The 17,848-nt window shown below is 39.6% G+C and overlaps 1 protein-coding gene across 1 annotated transcript; it reads left to right on the top strand.

The window, feature by feature from the left end:
* Positions 1 to 3,358: 3,358 nt before the first annotated feature.
* On the top strand, positions 3,359 to 17,144 carry SNRPD1 (small nuclear ribonucleoprotein D1 polypeptide). Its single transcript, XM_055323457.1, has 4 exons — positions 3,359 to 3,520; positions 12,456 to 12,532; positions 14,214 to 14,405; positions 16,963 to 17,144. Exons 1-4 carry the CDS (start codon positions 3,507 to 3,509, stop codon positions 17,037 to 17,039), a joined length of 360 nt encoding a protein of 119 aa, XP_055179432.1. The 5' UTR covers positions 3,359 to 3,506; the 3' UTR covers positions 17,040 to 17,144.
* The last annotated feature ends 704 nt before the right edge of the window (positions 17,145 to 17,848 follow it).

The following is a 17,848-nucleotide window of genomic DNA, read 5'->3' as shown; positions in this document are numbered from 1 at the left end:
GTGAATATTGCAACTGAGGAACTGAGTTGTACATTTTATTTATTTTTAATTAATTTTTTTTTACCCATCTCCCACAGCCTTAATTTTAATCAAATTTTTGAGAGAGAGAGAGCACACAAAAGAGCACATGCTGTGGGGAAAGGAAAAAGGAGGGAGAGAGAGAATTTTTTTGTTTGTTTGTTTTTAAGATTTTACTTATTTATTGATGAGAGACACACACAGAGAAGAGGCAGAGACACAGGCAGAGGGAGAAGCAGGCTCCATGCAGGGAGCTGGACATGGGAGTCAAATAGGCCGAAGGTGGTGCTAAACCGGTGAGCCACCTGGGCTGCCCAAGAGAGAGTATCTAAAGCAGGCTCCATGACCAACACAGAGCCAAATGCAGGACTCCATCTCCCAACCCTAAGATCATGACCTGAGCCTAAATCGACAGTCGGATGCTTAGGCTACTGAGCCAGTCAGGTGCCCCTTTAATCTTAATTTAAACAGGCATATTTAGGCATTGTTTCTAATACACAGGTTTATTAATATCATTATGGGTTGGTTTTTTTGTTTGTTTGTTTTTTTTTAACTCTCTCCTAAGACTGATTCTTCTCTCGATTCTGAGGAAGTTCCCAATAAAACACCAGGGGTTACTACGTCTCCATTCACATTCTAAAGGAAAGAGTATTCCCTGGAAAGGGATGACTGAATCAGTTTATATCCCAATCCCACTGTGGACAAGTCACAGACTGTGAACATAAGGATAGAGTCAGCTTCCTCGGGACGACATGGATCATCAGATTATTAGGAAATGTTGGAAAGGGAGATGGATAGATATTGAGAAGATAGCACACAAATGAACATTACTATCCTACTACTCAAATTATGGTCCATAGACTTGGGGCATCTTCATCCACTAAAGACTTTAGAAATAGAGAATTTCAGCCCCCACACTAACTGAATCAGAATTTTCATCCTAACGTTTCCTCAGGTGTGTGTCCTATGCACACTGAAGTTTGATGAGCGTTGCTTTACACATCCAAGAGTTCTGATAATCAGGGATGAAGTCCAGGCTGGAGATACAAAGTAAAGCCATGGTTTTAGAGGCAATCACCTAGGCTAAAGATGAAAGTACCCACTAGAAGAATACACCTAGGGTAAACCTTGAAGCACTCCAGCATGTAATGGCTCAATAGAGAATGAGGCAGCTGAGACCTAGAAAATATAACTACTGGCATAGGAGTAGAACAGTGAGCTTGGCATCAAAGTCAGGAGTGTCTTGTGTTTCAAAAGGGTAGTGCTTGTGTTAAATGCTGCTGAAATGTTGAGTAAGATGAAAATAGAGGTTTATCTTGGCAGTTTTTGATCACCTTTAGAAAAGCAATTTCAGGACACTTGATGAGATGAGCACTGGGTATTATACCATATATTGGCAAATTGAATTTAAATATTAAAAACAGAAAAGATATTTCAATGGAGTTTGAAGAGTGAATACAAGTGCAGACAATTCATTCAAGAAGTTTTTAATTTTTTTAATTTAAATTTAATTTACATATAATGTATTATTAGTTTCAGAGGTAGAGGTCAATGATTCATCAGTCTTATATAACACCTAGTGCTCATTACATCAGGTGCCCTCCTTAACATCCATCACCCCATTGCCCACTCTCTTCCCTCCAGCCACCCTGTTTGTTTCCTATGATTAAGAATCTCTTATTGTTTGTCTCCCTCTCTGCCTTTATCGTGTTTTATTTTTTCCTCTCTTCCCCATGATCCTGTTTTGTTTATTAAATTTCACATGTGAGATAATTGTCTTTCTCTGATTGACATATTTTGCTTAGCATAATACCCTCTAGTTCCATCCATCCACATTGTTGCAAAAAAAATAAAAAAGATTTCATTTTTGATATGGCTGCGTAGTATTCCATTTTATATATACATACCACTTTTTCCTTACATACATCTTCATCTGTGGGTGGACATCTGGGTTCTTTCCATAGTTTGGCAGTTGTGGACCTTGCTGCAATAATCACTCAAGAGGTCTTTATGTGAAAGAACTCTAGCAGTAGCTACAGCTGCATCAGAGGAGAATTTTTTTTTGTTTCTAAGATGAATTTGTATACTTATTTTATAAAATCCTGTGAAGGAGGGAGAAATTAATGATTCAAGCTAGGAGATAACTGAAGGAGTGAATTTTTTTTTTTAGATTTATTTATTTATTCATAGAGATGCAGAGGGAGAGAGAGAGAGGCAGAGACACAGGAGGAGGGAGAAGCAGGCTCCATGCAGGGAGCCCGACGTGGGACTCGATCCCGGGACTCCAGGATCACGCCCTGGGCTGCAGGCGGTGCTAAACCGCAGCGCCACCGGGGCTGCCCAGAAGGAGTGAAATTCTTGAGAAAAATGAAAGATGGGAGCCAGACTACAATGAAGAGGAACTTGCCTTGAAAAGGGGCAATGATACATCTACCCTTCTAACTGGAAGAAAGTTCTAAAAGGATAGCTTCCGGTCTTCTCAAAAGAGGAAATACTAGCAGAGAGTGATCTTAGGAAGACACTGTAAAAGGTTTCAGAGGGAGAGTACAGAGAAGGTATGAAATAGTTTGTGAGCTTATTAGAGACAAGAGCTCTCAACAATGTAGGTACCATTCTGAGGTTTGTGACCTCAGAATTTTTTTTAAGATTTTATTTATTTATCCCTGGGTGGCTCAGCGGTTTAGCACCTGCCTTCGGCCCAGGGTGTGACCTTGGAGACCTGGGATCGAGTCCCACGTCGGGCTGCCTGTATCTCTGCCTCTCTCTCTCTCTCTCTCTGTGTGTGTGTGTGTGTTTCATAAATAAATAAAATCTTTAAAAATATATATATTTTATTTATTTATTCATGAGAGATACACAGAGAGAGGCAGGGACACAGGCAGAGGGAGAAGCAGGCTCCCTGCAGGGGAGCCTCATGCAAGACTCAATCCCAGGACCCTGGGATCACGACCTGAGCCAAAGGCAGACACTCAACCACTGAGCCACCCAGGTGCCCCTGTGACTAGAATTTAAATGTAAAAATAATAAGCTAAACTGTGTGATTTTCTTCAGGGACATTCCCGGTGTTGGAGCTGAATTTGCATAATTTTTGGGGCTTTGTCAGAACTACATTTCCTTCGCGAGTATACTTACTGCTCCGTAACACAGTACTCTGAGCCCGCGGCCCGCGGCCCGGCCCACTAATTGGATCTGAGCTCCTCAAATCCCCGCCCTTATTGGAATTTTCCTCCTGGACCGGCTCTCGATGCGCTCAGCAGGCGCAAGGCACACCTCCAGCCGCCAGGGGCCGCCGTGAGGTTGGGCGCGGCCGGAAGGGAGTGCGGCTCCGGGGGCCTCGGCGCTTCCGCCTCGCGTTCTCAGCGTTCCTCGCGCCCTTTACGTCCGAGCCCGAGGAGTGGGGTTTCCGGCCATTCATACTCCTAGTTTTTCGGGCTTGGGTAGTCCGGTTCTGTACATTAACGCGCTGAAAGAGCGACGGCGCCGCTAGGATGAAGCTCGTGAGGTGAGGGGGTAGCCCGGCGGGGTGGGGGCTGTGACGCTTTGGGCGGCGAGCGGGAGGCCGCGCTGCCCCTTTGCGGGAGGCGCGAAAGCCGCGTGCGCGCGCGGCCTGCTAACGGCCTCCGGCGCCCGCCGCTCCCGCCGCTCCCGCCGCTCCGGCCCCAGCTTGGCCGCGCCGCCGCGGGCGCCGCAGCCGGGGCTTCAGACTCGTCGGCGCGCGGCCCCCGCGTCTTCAGGCTTGTGGACGTGAAGGCCTGGCCATTTCTTCCCCCCTAATGTCTTAGAGGCCTGCAAGGCGGCGGCGCCAGGCTTACAGGCTTCTATTTGCGGTTGGTAGAAGACGTTCGTTTCATTACAACTCGTACTCTAGTCTAGATGATTTTTCTGGCCGGTCTCAGCCCTCAGGACCAGCAAAGACGACTAAATTATACGCTCCCGGAGAACGTGGGAGACCTAAGGAAAATTGTACGCGTTGCATTAAGTTAACGAGCTTTTATTTATTATCTTTTTGAAGATTTATTTATTTATTTATTTGAGACACACATAGAGAGCAGAGGGAGAGGCAGGCTCCATGCAGGGAGCCCGACGTGGGACTCGATCCTGGGTCCCGCGATCACGACCTGAGCCAAAGGCAGGTGCCCAGCCGCTGAGCCACCCAGACGTCCCGTTAACCAGCTTTTAGAATGTACTTAGAAGCTGCAGGGGTTCATCTGGAAATGATGAAACCCATTTCCGAAATGTTTTAAATCAGGATTGGACTTCTGATTTAATTAGGGTTTTTTGGTCTTTCCTTTCTTTCTTTCTTTCTTTTCTTATTTTGATGACTCCTTACAGTTAAGATTACCCAACTCCCATTTCCCTTCAAAATAGGACTTTAGGGATCCCTGGGTGGCTCAGCGGTTTAGCGCCGCATTCGGCCCAGGGCGTGATCCGGGAGACCCAGGATCGAGTGCCCCACGTCGGGCTCCCGGCATGCAGCCTGCTTCTCCCTCTGCCTGTGTCTATGCCTTTCTCTCTCCCTGTGTCTCTCATGAATAAATAAATAAAATCTTTAAAATAAAAGAAAAAGAAAACAAAATAGGACTTTAATTCAGGAAGAATCTCCCAACGTCAGGCAGAGTCACTTTACGTATTTGTGGCTGATTAGCAGATGATCACTATTCTCTTGTGTTTAAACTTCATTGGTTAGTTGAGCCTATAGGTTTATGATTTGAGTAATTCATTCTAAACTATCTGCAGATAAGGTTTTGGTGTTTTTCCTTGAGGCGGGGAGCCTGGAACATAGAGGATATTTCTGATTAATTTAGTTATGAATGTAGCTAGTCTTTTGTCTGAATCAAGATTAGTCTTATTGCGATCAATCAATTATTGGGCACCTATTACACTAGGCACAGGCAGTGGATTTTGTTTTTTTAAGGTGTTCTTTGAACTATTTTGCGAAGACAGACAGTTTCTAGTGTGATTGAAATAACGTATAAAACCCTCAATATGTATTCGGAGTTCTTAAGGAAGGCATTTAAGGTTAATTTTTAGTCGAACTGTAACTTTGGAGAAAAACACCCCACAATTTAAAGTATATTTTCACAATTTCTCAGTCCCTACCTATTTGAATCTACTTATAGTTTTGTGTCACACTCTTTGGAATCCGTTTATCTCATTTAAAGATACTGCATGTTGTGACACAATTTTCCTGAAAATTTTAAAGGCTGTACTGAACCCTATTCTTTGTTTAGACTGTAGAAATAAAATTTCTTCTTACTGGTGAATATGTTTTGTTCCAAGAAAATGAGTATTTGTCTAACTGCATTTTTGGTTGACTTATTTCTGTACAGTGGTTGATGGCACTATCATCCTTACTGTCACTCTAACCAAAAACCTGGGAGTTTACTTTGACATCTTTCTTAATAATCTCATAAAATGGCCAGGTTTTCACAGTTTTTACCTACCTCATAGAAGTATCTCTCATTATCCAATTTTCTTTAAAAAAAAAAAAAAGATTTTGTTTATTTGTTCTTGAGAGACAGAGAGAGGCAGAGACACAGGCAGAAGGAGAAACAGGCTCCGTGCAGGGAACCCGACGTGGGACTCGATCCCTGTTCTCCAGGATCACACCCCAGGCTGAAGGCAGGTGCTAAACCGGCAGAACCACCCAGGGATCCCCAGCATTATCCAATTTTCTTTGGTTTTTTAATTCAGTTAGTGTGGATTTGGATCCTGAAGGATACTATGCAAACGGTGTGTTTTTGGGTACTATGAAGGATATTATCTGGATATTTAAGTTTCAGTAAGAAAGAATTCAAAGTGAAGGATTCATTGGAAAGAATTCATATCTGTTTGATTTCTGAGCTGGGATAACTCTTTTCTGCCAAGATACCTTTGCTGTCATTCATTCCAGTGGCACCACTGAGTCATAAAAGCTTTCTTTTATTTCCACCCAAGGTTTTTAATTTTACTTCTTGAGGTGACTATCTCATGCAATGAAATACAATGTACATTTGCCAGTTTTGAAAAATTTACACATCTGTATAACCCAAACCGCTGTTGAGATACCGAATATGGAGCATTACCAAAACCTCAAGCCCTTCCCAGTCAGTCTCTGTTCTCATACCCCCAGTGCAATCAATTTCTTCTATCGCAGTTTAGTTTTGCTTGCAGTAGAATTTCATATAATGTAGAATCATGCAGTATGCATTTTTTTGTGTAAAATTTCTTTTATGCAGCATATTTTTGAGATTCATCCACATTGTGACTTGTATCAGTAATGTGTTTCATTTTATTAGCAAATAGTAATGTGTTGTATGCTTAAAAGTTACATATTTTCGGGACAGCCTGGCTGGCTCATTAGGTAGAGCAGGTAAGTTTGAGCACTGCATTGAGTGTAGAGGTTGCTTAAAAATAAACTCTTTAAAAAAAATAAACTCTTTAAAAAGTTAAAAGTTACACATTTTCTTTAAAACTGCCTTGCAGGCAGCCCTGGTGGCACAGCAGTTTAGCGCCACCTTCAGCCCAGTGCCTAATCCTGGAGACCGGGGATTGAATCCCAGGTCAGGCTCCCTGCATGGAGCCTGCTTCTCTCTCTCTCTCTCATGAATAAATAAATAAATAAAATCTTAAAAAAAGAAAAAGAAAACCATTTATTCTAGGGCAGCCCCGGGTGCTCAGCGGTTTAGCACCACTTTCTACTCAGGGCGTGATCCTGGAGACCCAGGATGGAGTCCCACATCGGGCTCCCTGCGTGGAGCCTGCTTCTTCTGCCTGTGTCTCTGCCGCCCCCCCTCTCTTTCTTATAAATAAATAAATAAAATCTTTCAAAAAAACCCTGCCTTGAACATTCTTGTGCAAGCCTTTTTTATTTTGGGAGGTATATACTTAGGAGTGGAGTTGCTAAATCATAGCATGGATAAATAAAACATTTAGTTTCGTAAGAAAATGCCAGGGGCACCTGGGTGGCTCAATCAGTTAACTCTTTTTTTAATTCTTTTTTGAAGATTTTATTTATTCACAAGAGACACATAGTGAGAGGCAGAGACCTAGGCAGAGGAAAAAGCAGGCTCCCTGTGGGGGAGTCTGATGTGGGACTGGATCCCGGGACCCGGGGATCCTAACACTGAGCCAAAGGCAGATGCTCAACTGCTGAGCCACCCAGGTGGCCCTCAATCAGTTAACTCTTTGATTTTGGCTCAGGTCATGATCTCAGGGTTGTGAAATCAAGCCCCAAGTCAGGGCTCACCCTGGGCATTCAGCCTGCTTAAGATTCTCTCTCTCTCTTGCTGTCCCTCACCCCTTAAAAAAAAAAAAAAAAGCTAGACCATTTTCCAAAGTAGTTGTATACCACTTTCACTTCCAACAACAGTATATTAGAATTCCCACTGTTCCACACCTTACCAGCATTTATTTGTGGTCAGTTTAATTTTAGCCATTTCAATGTAGTTGTGTTTTGTTATGGTTTTCATTTGCATTTTCCTAATGACTAATGAAATTGAACACTTTCACCTTCTTATTGCCATTCGTGTGTCTTTGTGAAGTGTTTGGTTTTGATTGTGTTGTTTTATTATTGAGTTGTAGAAGTTCTTTATATATTCTGTATACTAGTCCTTTGTCGGGTATAATTTCTCCCAGTTTGACTTCTTTGTTCATTTCCTTAAGAATGTCTTTTGGTGAGCAGAAGCTTATTCTGAGGAAGTTTTAATTTGTCAGCTTTTCCTTTTATGATTATTCTCTGTGTACTGTCAAATTTTCGTCTACCCTCAAACCATGAAGTTATTCTCCTATGTTTTCCTCATAAAGCTTTATGATTTTAACTTTTATGTTTAGGCCTGTGATCTCTCTTGAATTAAGCTTGGTAAGTGTTGTGAATTAGTGATCCAGGTTCATTTTTTTTTTTCAGGTTCATTTTTTTCTATATAGATTTCTAGTTCTTCCATATTTTTAGGGAGTATAAACCCCTGTTACCATAGATTTCATCATTTGTTGAAAAGACTTTCTTTTGCCTATTGGAGTGCTTTGACAGTCTCTTTGGTACTGTAGAAATTGTAGAAAACTACATAAATGTGGATTCATTTCTGGACTCTGTTCTGTTTCATTGATCTATTGTTCCCATGTTTTGATAACTGTAACTTTAACCTGTGTACTGCTCTAGCCACCTAATTTGTCTTCCACTGTGAATATGACCCTGGCACTCCACTTCATTGATAGAAACCCTTTAGTAGCTCTTTTTTTTTTTTTTTTAAGATTTTATTTATTTATTCATGAGAGATACAGAGAGACAGAGACACAAGCAGAGGGAGAAGCAGGCTCCATGCAGGGAGCCCAATGTGGGACTCAATCCCAGGACCCCAGGAACACGACCTGAGCTGAGCCAAAGGCAGAGCCTCAACCACTGAGCCACCCAGGCGTCCCTAGTCCTACTCCTTTTTGGTCCTCATTGTCAGGCACAGGGACTACCACATAATGATAAATTTTTGTCAAAGAAACATCCTTGGACTTGATGAATTTTGGTTCCTTCAGAAACCATTTTGCTTACCTTAGTTTTCCTTTTTACTTTCATATGGTAGATTGATTACTAAAACGTCTTGTCTTTAATCCTATTTCCACAAATGATTTGAGTTTCTATAAAAGTTAAGTATTGGGCGCCTGGGTGGCTCAGTCAGTTAAGCGTCCAACTCTGGGTTTTGGCTCAGATCATGATCTCAGGGTCCTGGGATCAACCCCACATGGGATTGCCCATTCTGCAGGAAGTCTACTTTCTACTTGTCTCCCTTTGCCTCCCCCCTCCTGTGAACACTTTCTTGTGCACTCATATTCTCTTTGTCTCTCTCTCCTTCCCGCCTCCCCTCCTTTCTCCCTCTCTTCCCCCCTCTGGAAATAAATCTTTAAGAAAAGTTAAACTTTATTGCTAAGGGGGACAATTAAAAGATTTTTTTTTAATTAAGTAAACTATATGCCCAATGTGGGGCTCAAACTCATGACCTAGATATAAAGAATTGCATGCTCTACCTGTTGAGTCAGGCGGGTGCTCCAAAATAGAAGATTTTTAAAAACCAAATCTTGACAATGGAAAGAAACTGTTAGATGAAATTTCTAGGCTAATATAGCTTTGTGATTATTAAACTTAGAGCTTAAAGAATTCTTGTCCAATGAAATAACACATTAACAGTTTATTGAGAGATTATTTTCTTGACAACAAATATGAAAAGGATTTGATACATGGATATTTAAACAAGGACAGGTTAACTTTTTTTTCTTAAGATCTATTTATTTATTCATGAGAGACACACAGAGAGGCAGAGACATAGGCAGAGGGAGAAGCAGACTCCCTGTGGGGAGCCTGATGTGGGACTCCATCCCAGGACCGCAGGATCATGACCTGATCTTTGGCAGACACTCAGCCACTAAGATACCCAGGCATCCCAGGGCAGAGTAACTTTTTAAAATCTGAGACTTGATAAGTCCCAAACCAAGTGTCCCCTCTTTTTGATGACTGTGCCACTAAAAAAGTGGCATTTTAAGATTTCTTCCCTGTTAATCAGTGAAGCATTTCAGCCAGCTGTCAGTGCCTGTGACCACCCAGGATTAGATATAAAGATCTTGGGCAGCCCTGGTGGCTCCGGCATTTAGTGCCTGCATTCAGCTTAGGATGTGATCCTGGAGACCTAGGATTGAGTCCCACATCGGGCTCCCTGCATGGAGCCTGCTTCTCCCTCTGCCTGTGTTTCTGCCTCGCTCTCGCTCTCTCTGTGTCTCTAATAAATAAATAAAAGTCTTAAAAAGAAAAAAAGATATAAAGATCTTGATCCTTAACCCTTAGAAGTAGTCTAATGGGGAAGTGAAATAGGTGATTCTACATGTACCATTCAGTGTGATGCTATAATAGGGTATACAATGTATTATAAACTAGAAATTTATACTCTAAATTAGAAATTTTTAATTTATTATGAATTATAATTTAGAAACCATGAACTACATTGTTGTATCATATTGCAGGATTACTTCATTTTCCTGGATGTGATTGTGGTATTATGATTATGTAGGAGTGTGTCCTCATTAGAAAATAAGTACAGATAATATGGTGAAAGTATAAGTTGTGTGGGGACACTCCCACATAAATGGTAACATTTAATAATTTGCGAACATTTCCATTTTTCTTTTTCTGAAATATTTCATAATAATAGGTATGGGAGAACAAAAGACTAGATGAAGTGGGGGTATGAATGGATTATTCAGTAAACATTGAGGCAACTAGCTGTCTAATTGGAAAAAATAAAGGCAGAGTTCTACCTCATGCTGCACAGAAAAGAGATGAATTCCAAGTGGATTAAAACTCTAAACAGAAAACTAGAAGAGAGGCACCAGGGTGGCTTAGTCAGTTGAGCGTCTAACTGTTGGTTTCCACTCTAGCCGTGATCTGTTGTTCCCATGTATGGGATGTAGTGGGATCAAGCCCTGTGCTGGGCTCCACACACAGTGCAGAGTCTGCCTGAAGTTCTCTTCCTCTCCCTCTACCCCATCCCCTGCACATGTACATTCTCTCTCTCAAAAAAAATAAAATCTTGAAAAAAGGTAACGAGAAGGAAAACGGCTATTTACAGTCTTGAAGTGGGAAACCTCTTCTTAAACAGATTAATCCAGGAGAAGTATTCACAAATTTAACAATCTAGGGACACCTGAGTGGCTCAGTGGTTGAGCATCTGCCTTTGGCTCAGGCCTGATCCTGGGGTTCTGGTCCCGCTTCTCCCTCTGCCTATGTCTCTGCCTCTCTCTCTCTCTCTCTGTCTCTCATGAATAAATAAAATCTTTAAAAAAAAAAAAACACTAAAAATGAAAACCACAAACTTGAATGGCTATGGCCAAACTGGTAGAAAATGAAAAAAAAATTTTTTTGACCTAATTGAAAATGCGGGGGAAAAAAAGGAAAAAGAAAATGTGTGAATATTGTGAATAGGTAGTTCAGAAAAGAAATACAAATTTCCCATGTTCGTGAAAAGGTGTTAAGTCTTACGAGTGAAAGGGGAAAACAAATTCTTTTTTTTCTCTGTAGAATTGACAAAAGATGTTGGTAGCAATTAGTGTTGCTAAGGATTTGTATAAATGGATTCGTGATAAACATATGTATTTCTTTTTCTTTTTAAATATTTATTTGATAAATAAATAAATAAATAAATAAATAAATAAATAAATAAATAAATAAATATTTGCCAAAGAAAGAACAAGCAATGGGGAGGGACAGGAGGAGGGAGAAGCAGACTCCCCACTGAGCACACAGGGCTCAATCCCAGGACTCTGGGATCATGACCTGAGCCTAAGGCAGATACTTAGCCAACCAATTGAGCCACCCACAATAAAATACACAGTATTTTAAAATGTTTTTAATATAAGCTGCTGAATGAGAATTACAGGGTATAGAAGTCAATTAAGTTATGTCCCAATTTGCATAAAAACATTTTATGTATATGCTTATTAGTGCATATAAAACAGTCTAGAAGAATCTCCCCATGTACATGAAGAGGAATTAGAAAGGGAGACTTCTCCTTTGTATACATATAGGAAATGTGTAATTTTTTATGACCAGTAATGATTTTTTTTTCACTTTAGTGAGAATTGACATACAGCTCTGTATAAGTTTAAGGTGTACAGCATAGTGATTTGGCTTATGTATATTGTAAAATGATTACCACAGTAAGTTTAGTTAACATACATCATCTAGTATGGATACTAAAAAAAGAGAAAGGAAAAAAATGTTTTTTTTTTCTGTGATGAGAACTTTTAGGATCTACTTTCTAAGCAACTTTCAGATGTACTGTACAATAGAGTTAATAATTGTAGTCATCATGGTGTATGTCACATTCCTAATACTAATTTACCTCATAACTGGAAGTTTGTACCTTTTGACCACTTTCATATAATTTCTTGGTTTCAATTTTGTGGATTATAATGACTTTAGGATCTGTTATGCATAGATTGGAGGTTAAGCTGTATGATGGTTTAAGAGAATCAGAATGTCTAGTTGGCAGTTTCTGTTATTAATGCTCCTTCATAAATACTGAGGATATAATTCAAGGAAGGCTGAAATTGTTATGCAGATTAGTAATAGGAATATTTATTTATTTATTTTTTAATTTTTATTTATTTATGATAGTCACAGAGAGAGAGAGAGAGAGAGAGAGAGAGAGAGAGAGGCAGGCAGAGACATAGGCAGAGGGAGAAGCAGGCTCCATGCACCAGGAGCCTGACGTGGGATTCGATCCTGGGTCTCCAGGATCGTGCCCTGGGCCAAAGGCAGGCACCAAACTGCTGTGCCACCCAGGGATCCCTAGTAATAGGAATAGATACAGGTCCATCGATAGCAGATTTTGAACAGTCTAGAAATTTAACCCTTTGACTTAAAAAAGACTGTAAAATGTTAAAGGTGAACACTTATTATATTCTAACTGTTTTTACAGATTTTTGATGAAATTGAGTCACGAAACTGTAACCATCGAATTAAAGAATGGAACACAGGTTCATGGAACAATCACAGGTATGGACATTAGACAGCTTTATAACACTTCTTTTTCCCCACCTCTTCCACCTTTAAGGCCAGAATTCTTTTTTGATTACTTAACATTGTTGTAGTAGACATCTTTTTCTTTTTGCCTTCTTAAGCCTTACCTTAAGCACTTGGTGCTAAGACCAAGCTGAATTCTTCAGGTTATCTTATGTGACCTCTGTTTTCCTGTTGTTGTTGTTTTTTTTTTTTTTCCCCCAGGCCTTTTGTGCTTTTGCCTGTGTGTGTTCCTCTTTCTCTGGAAGATGTTGCATCTTCCAAAGTCTACTTTCTTTTTTCCTTTTTTTTTTTTTTTTTTTTTTTTTTTTTTTTTAGAATCTTGTGTTCCCTGTTAAGTTGCAAAGTCCTTGAAGATAGAGGATGGGATTATCATGTTTGATTACCTTGAGTAAAAATATATATGGGATATGGGAGGTGGAGTATTTGAGAGTATTTTCTTTCAGTCTTTTTTCTTACATATTTAACTCTTTGCTTTAATGAATTGTATGTATAGTTTAAGGCTACTGAGATTCTTCACTTGTTGTAAGTGTTCCCTGCAAAATTGCAAAAGAATTGCTGAGCCAAATGAATGAAAATGCTGTCAAACGTGGTCCTGGTCTCTGAAATATTTTAAGTTTATAAATAATTTTTTAACACTGTAGAAATACAGTGTTAAACTGATAGTATATGAGTATATTTGTGTATGTGACACCAATTGTTTTAAAGGAAATCAGAATAATATGAGGTTTCAATAACATGGTTAGTGACCCTGTGGCACTGACCATAATTGCTATTTGAAGTGGATGTTAGGAAAGTTAAGAGAATTCATGTTTTCTGGTCTAACTTTGTAGGAATAGAAATTAATTGGGTATTTCTAAGATAATGCCATAATACTCATTCTAGAAAATTGTGCTTTTCTTTTACAAAATCTCACACTAAAAGCAATGGAAAAATAGTTTGAGGCAGAGCATTCAAAACTTGTGCAACTTGGGAATTAAAGTACTAAAAACAGTAAGATTCCTTCAAAAAGCAGTTAAAAAGACGTGTTAAATTCCTAGTAACAAGGAAAATACTGCAATATATATAGGATCTTTTATTTAAAACAAGACTTACAGGGGCAACCCCGGTGGTGCAGAAGTTTAGCGCCGCCTGCAGCCCGGGGTGTGATCCTGGAGACCTGGGATCGAGTCCCATGTCGGGCTTCCTGCATAGAGCCTGCTTCTTCCTCTGCCTCTCTCTCTCTCTCTCTCTCTGAATAAATAAATAAATAAAAAATAAAACAAGACTTACAGCTTGGTGACATGGGGTATAAGGAAGTTATGGAGATAGTGAGAAAACCCTGAGATGAGAATACCTGGGCACAGTGGGAATGAGTCAGGTATCACTCAGGGTTCCTCCGTGGCTTGCTGCATTCACATCTGTAAGCATACCTAATCATGCAAAACATTAATGTACTAGAGATAATCTCTGAAGACAGGATTTTTGGTTTATATTGACATTCACCCATTAACCAGTTGTACTAAATTGTGTCCTAGAGTCTTACAGAATAGGCAGTGTCCTAGAGTGTAGCAGAATGGGCAGTATTCTTTTGTATTGTGTTATTTACTGCAGCTTGATAGATTTACTGGTTGCCTTCTTTATCATGCTAATAAGCTCTCTCTTTTTTCCCCTGTAGGTGTAGATGTCAGCATGAATACACATCTTAAAGCTGTGAAAATGACTTTGAAGAATAGAGAACCGGTACAACTGGAAACACTGAGTATTCGAGGAAATAACATTCGATATTTCATTCTACCAGACAGCTTACCTCTGGATACACTACTTGTGGATGTTGAACCAAAGGTGAAATCTAAGAAAAGGGAAGCTGGTAAGTTTGAAGGATTATAAACATTATTTTTTAAAGATTTTATTTATTTATTCATGAGAGACACACAGATAGAGGCAGAGACATACTCAAGATTTTTCAGGTTTTTATATTCCAGTTAGTAAACATACAATGTTATATTAGTTTCAGGTGTACAACATAGTGATTCAACAGTTCGATATGTGGCAAATGTACTCCTTAACCCCCATCACCTATTTCACCCATCTCCCCATCCCCCTCCTCTCTAGTAACCATCAGTTTGTTCTTTTACATAGTTAAGAGTTTGTTTCTTGATTGACTGATCTTTCTCTTTCCCAAATTTGCTCTCTTTGATCTTTATGTTATAGGCTTGACTTGAATATCTTGTACTTTGACCATTTATTTAAATAATAGAATCCTAGGAAGAGAAGTTCTGGGAGGGGAGGCTGGACCCATAAGCTTGAGTCTCACTGTAGGGTGGTTCAGAAGTGAGTTAGCCTCTTCACTGAGGAGACCCAAAATTTCAGGAGCTAGAGTCATTTCTGAAGCTTTGCACTCCCCACCCCTCCTACAAAAAGATTCTGCTCATCTATTGTAGGAGATAATGCCTAGCAGCCAGCATTATAGGAGTAGAGCAGGAGAAAGGGCTGGGTGTTTTGTAGACAGTCACTTAATACATTGATTTTGAGACTTTTATGCCCTCTTTCCACTAAGAAATATACTTTGCATCATGGCCCATTCATGCATATAACCAAAACAAAAATCTCAGGAAGAATTAGTCTTAATACGTGCAAATGTCTATATGTTTTCTATGCTCTTTTAGTTAAAAAAAAATTAGGTTGCAACCCATAGCCTGAAAAATGCTAAATTCATTCTCCTCAGTTCTGTGTCTCTTGCTGCTATCCACTTTGCAAATATTTTCAAATCTGAAGACTGAAGTGTTTTTAGGTTTAGTTTACCTTTTCTTGCCTACCTACCTGTCAGGGAAATTAATACCTTTGCAAGGTGGGGAAGAGAGGACTGACCATTCTTTTGCTCCACATGATTGTCAACCATTTTGTTCGTTTTTAGCCTCCTGCCTCATCTCACCCTTGGCTCCTAAGGTCTTCAGTCTTCTTAGAGTTATTCTTCCTTTATTAAACATTTACAGTTATTAGTCTTCTTTCTGACTTAAAAATTTGTTGAAATTTTTCACTGTGTTCCCTCTCTCTTTCTTCCTCTCCTCTCCTCTCCTCTCCTCTCCTCTCCTCTCCTCTCCTCTCCTCTCCTCTCCTCTCCTCTCCTCTCCTCTCCTCTCCTCCCTTTTCTTTTCTTTTTTCTTTTCTTTTCTCTTTCTCTTTCTCTTCTTCTTCTTCTTCTTCTTTTTCTTTTTCTTTTTCTTTTTCTTTTCTTTTTTTCTTTTCATTCATGAGAGACACAGGGGATCCCTGGGTGGCTCAGCGGTTTAGCGCCTGCCTCTGGCCCAGGGCATGATCGTGGAGTCCCAGAATGGAGTCCCATATCAGGCCCCTGCATGGAACCTGCTTCTCCCTCTGCGTGTGTCTTTGCCTTTCTCTCCCCCTCTCTCCCTCCCTCTCTCTCTCTCTGCCTCTCATGAATAAATAAATAAATAAATAAAATCTTAAAAAACAATTCATGAGAGACACAGAGAGAGAGGCAGAGACATAGACAGAGGGAGAAGCACGCTTTCATGCAGGGAGCCCGATGTGGGACTCAATCCCGGGACCCTGAGACCACGCCCCGAGGCAAAGGCAGACACTCAACTGCTGAGCCACCTAGGCGTCCCTCCTCTTTCTTTTTCTTTATGGATTATTTACCATTTTTACTCCTTTTCCGTCATGAGTAGTATTTCAGAAGGAATTAGAGATCAATGCTGTTAAGCTTCCTTGTTTTAACAGAAGTCCTAGACTTTGTTTCTTTGTATGGCTAGTTGGCAACAATGGGTGGAAGTTTAGAATGTGACTGGCTTGAGCTTCACGTCAGGATTTTTTTTTTTTTTTAATACTCCTAGCTCTCCAAAGACTGAAGTAAGTTCATTTGAGAAATGAGTTTTCTGTCACTGTAATACTCAAGTACAGTTAGGAGACCAGCTGACGGGGTGTTGCTATAAGATTTAAAGTACTTGGTTATGATTGGATCAAATAACTTTAAACGTCTCAAGAGTCATAAGATTGTTGGATGTAATGTATTTTAAACTTTCTTAGCTTTGAATTAATTTGTTTGGACTATTCAATAACAAAAAAATCTAGCACATGATGTTCATGTTCTGTTCTGTTGATATATCTCTTCCATATTGTGTAAGGTTCAGATCATCTGGATTTTATTTTGTACTGAATTTGAGACATAATAAAAAGAAAGATAATTTAAAACTTGATGAATTTCTCAGTAAATCAAATGGAGCAAAAATATCTTTGTAAGCCAGCAGTTTTTGGTTCTGCTTGATAATGTGTTGGGAGGGATGACTGAGGTCACATTTGAGAGAAGCTGGGTTAAAGTTTTCTTTCCTGTAGATGCTGTTTATGGTGGCCCAGGTAACAATTAGTGTAGAAGAGAATTGACCTTGTTTTTTCTCTTTTCTTAGTTGCAGGAAGAGGCCGAGGCCGGGGAAGAGGAAGAGGACGCGGTCGGGGTAGAGGAAGAGGGGGTCCTAGGCGATAATGTCTCTCAAGATTACTATTTCAAAGTGATACATGATTGGGGATATTTTTTGTACAGGTTTTGTTTGTTTATGTCAGTTTTTAATAAACATAATTGTAGGACAGAGTTGTGTGTTGACTCTCAAATTTTAGTAGTTCATAAGCATTCATGATATTACATAGTAAGAGTTAAGTGTTACTACGGGCAAACCCAGAATAATTCCATGCTTAGACCAGGATTTTAATTTTTGAATTAAAAATTTTTTGTGTATGTATGTAGAATATATACCTATTTACTTCCCATGCAGTGAATATGCATTTTATTGTTTTACTTTGATTCCATTCTATGGAACCTACCCATGAGTGAAATAAGTAGGGTTTTTTTGTTTTGTTTTGTTTTTGTTTTTGGTATTTCAGAAACTAATGTCCCATGGATTGGGGTGTAAAATTGATTCCCTTTTCCTAAGTTTTACTTTATGGAGACTTGCATATTTAGTAAAAGGTGATAGTCCTCTTCCAATTCAGGAGTCTTAGACTTTGTTGTCCTTATTAATGGAATTTGTTTTTTTTAAGGTTCTCAATATAATTTTATATTCTTGACTTGAAATTGCAGATAACATTCATTAGATTATCAGTCGTGAGCAGTGTCAAAACCTGATAATGTGAAATATACCTGTCAGTGGTTCCTTTATCAAGTACTTTCACAAGAAATCCTTTAAGAACAAAAAGAAAAGAAAAAGACCTACTTTGACAGCAAAATTGGATTCTTTTCCAGTTGTTAGTAAGGATTTTTGTTAATTATTGGAATTGATTAAGCTTAGGGAAAGATAA

This window comes from Nyctereutes procyonoides, unplaced genomic scaffold, assembly GCF_905146905.1.
Source record: "Nyctereutes procyonoides isolate TBG_1078 unplaced genomic scaffold, NYPRO_anot_genome, whole genome shotgun sequence".
Taxonomy (NCBI): domain Eukaryota; kingdom Metazoa; phylum Chordata; class Mammalia; order Carnivora; family Canidae; genus Nyctereutes; species Nyctereutes procyonoides.
The sequence above is the reverse complement of the archived record's forward strand: the minus strand, read 5'-3'. Positions and strand labels throughout refer to the sequence as shown.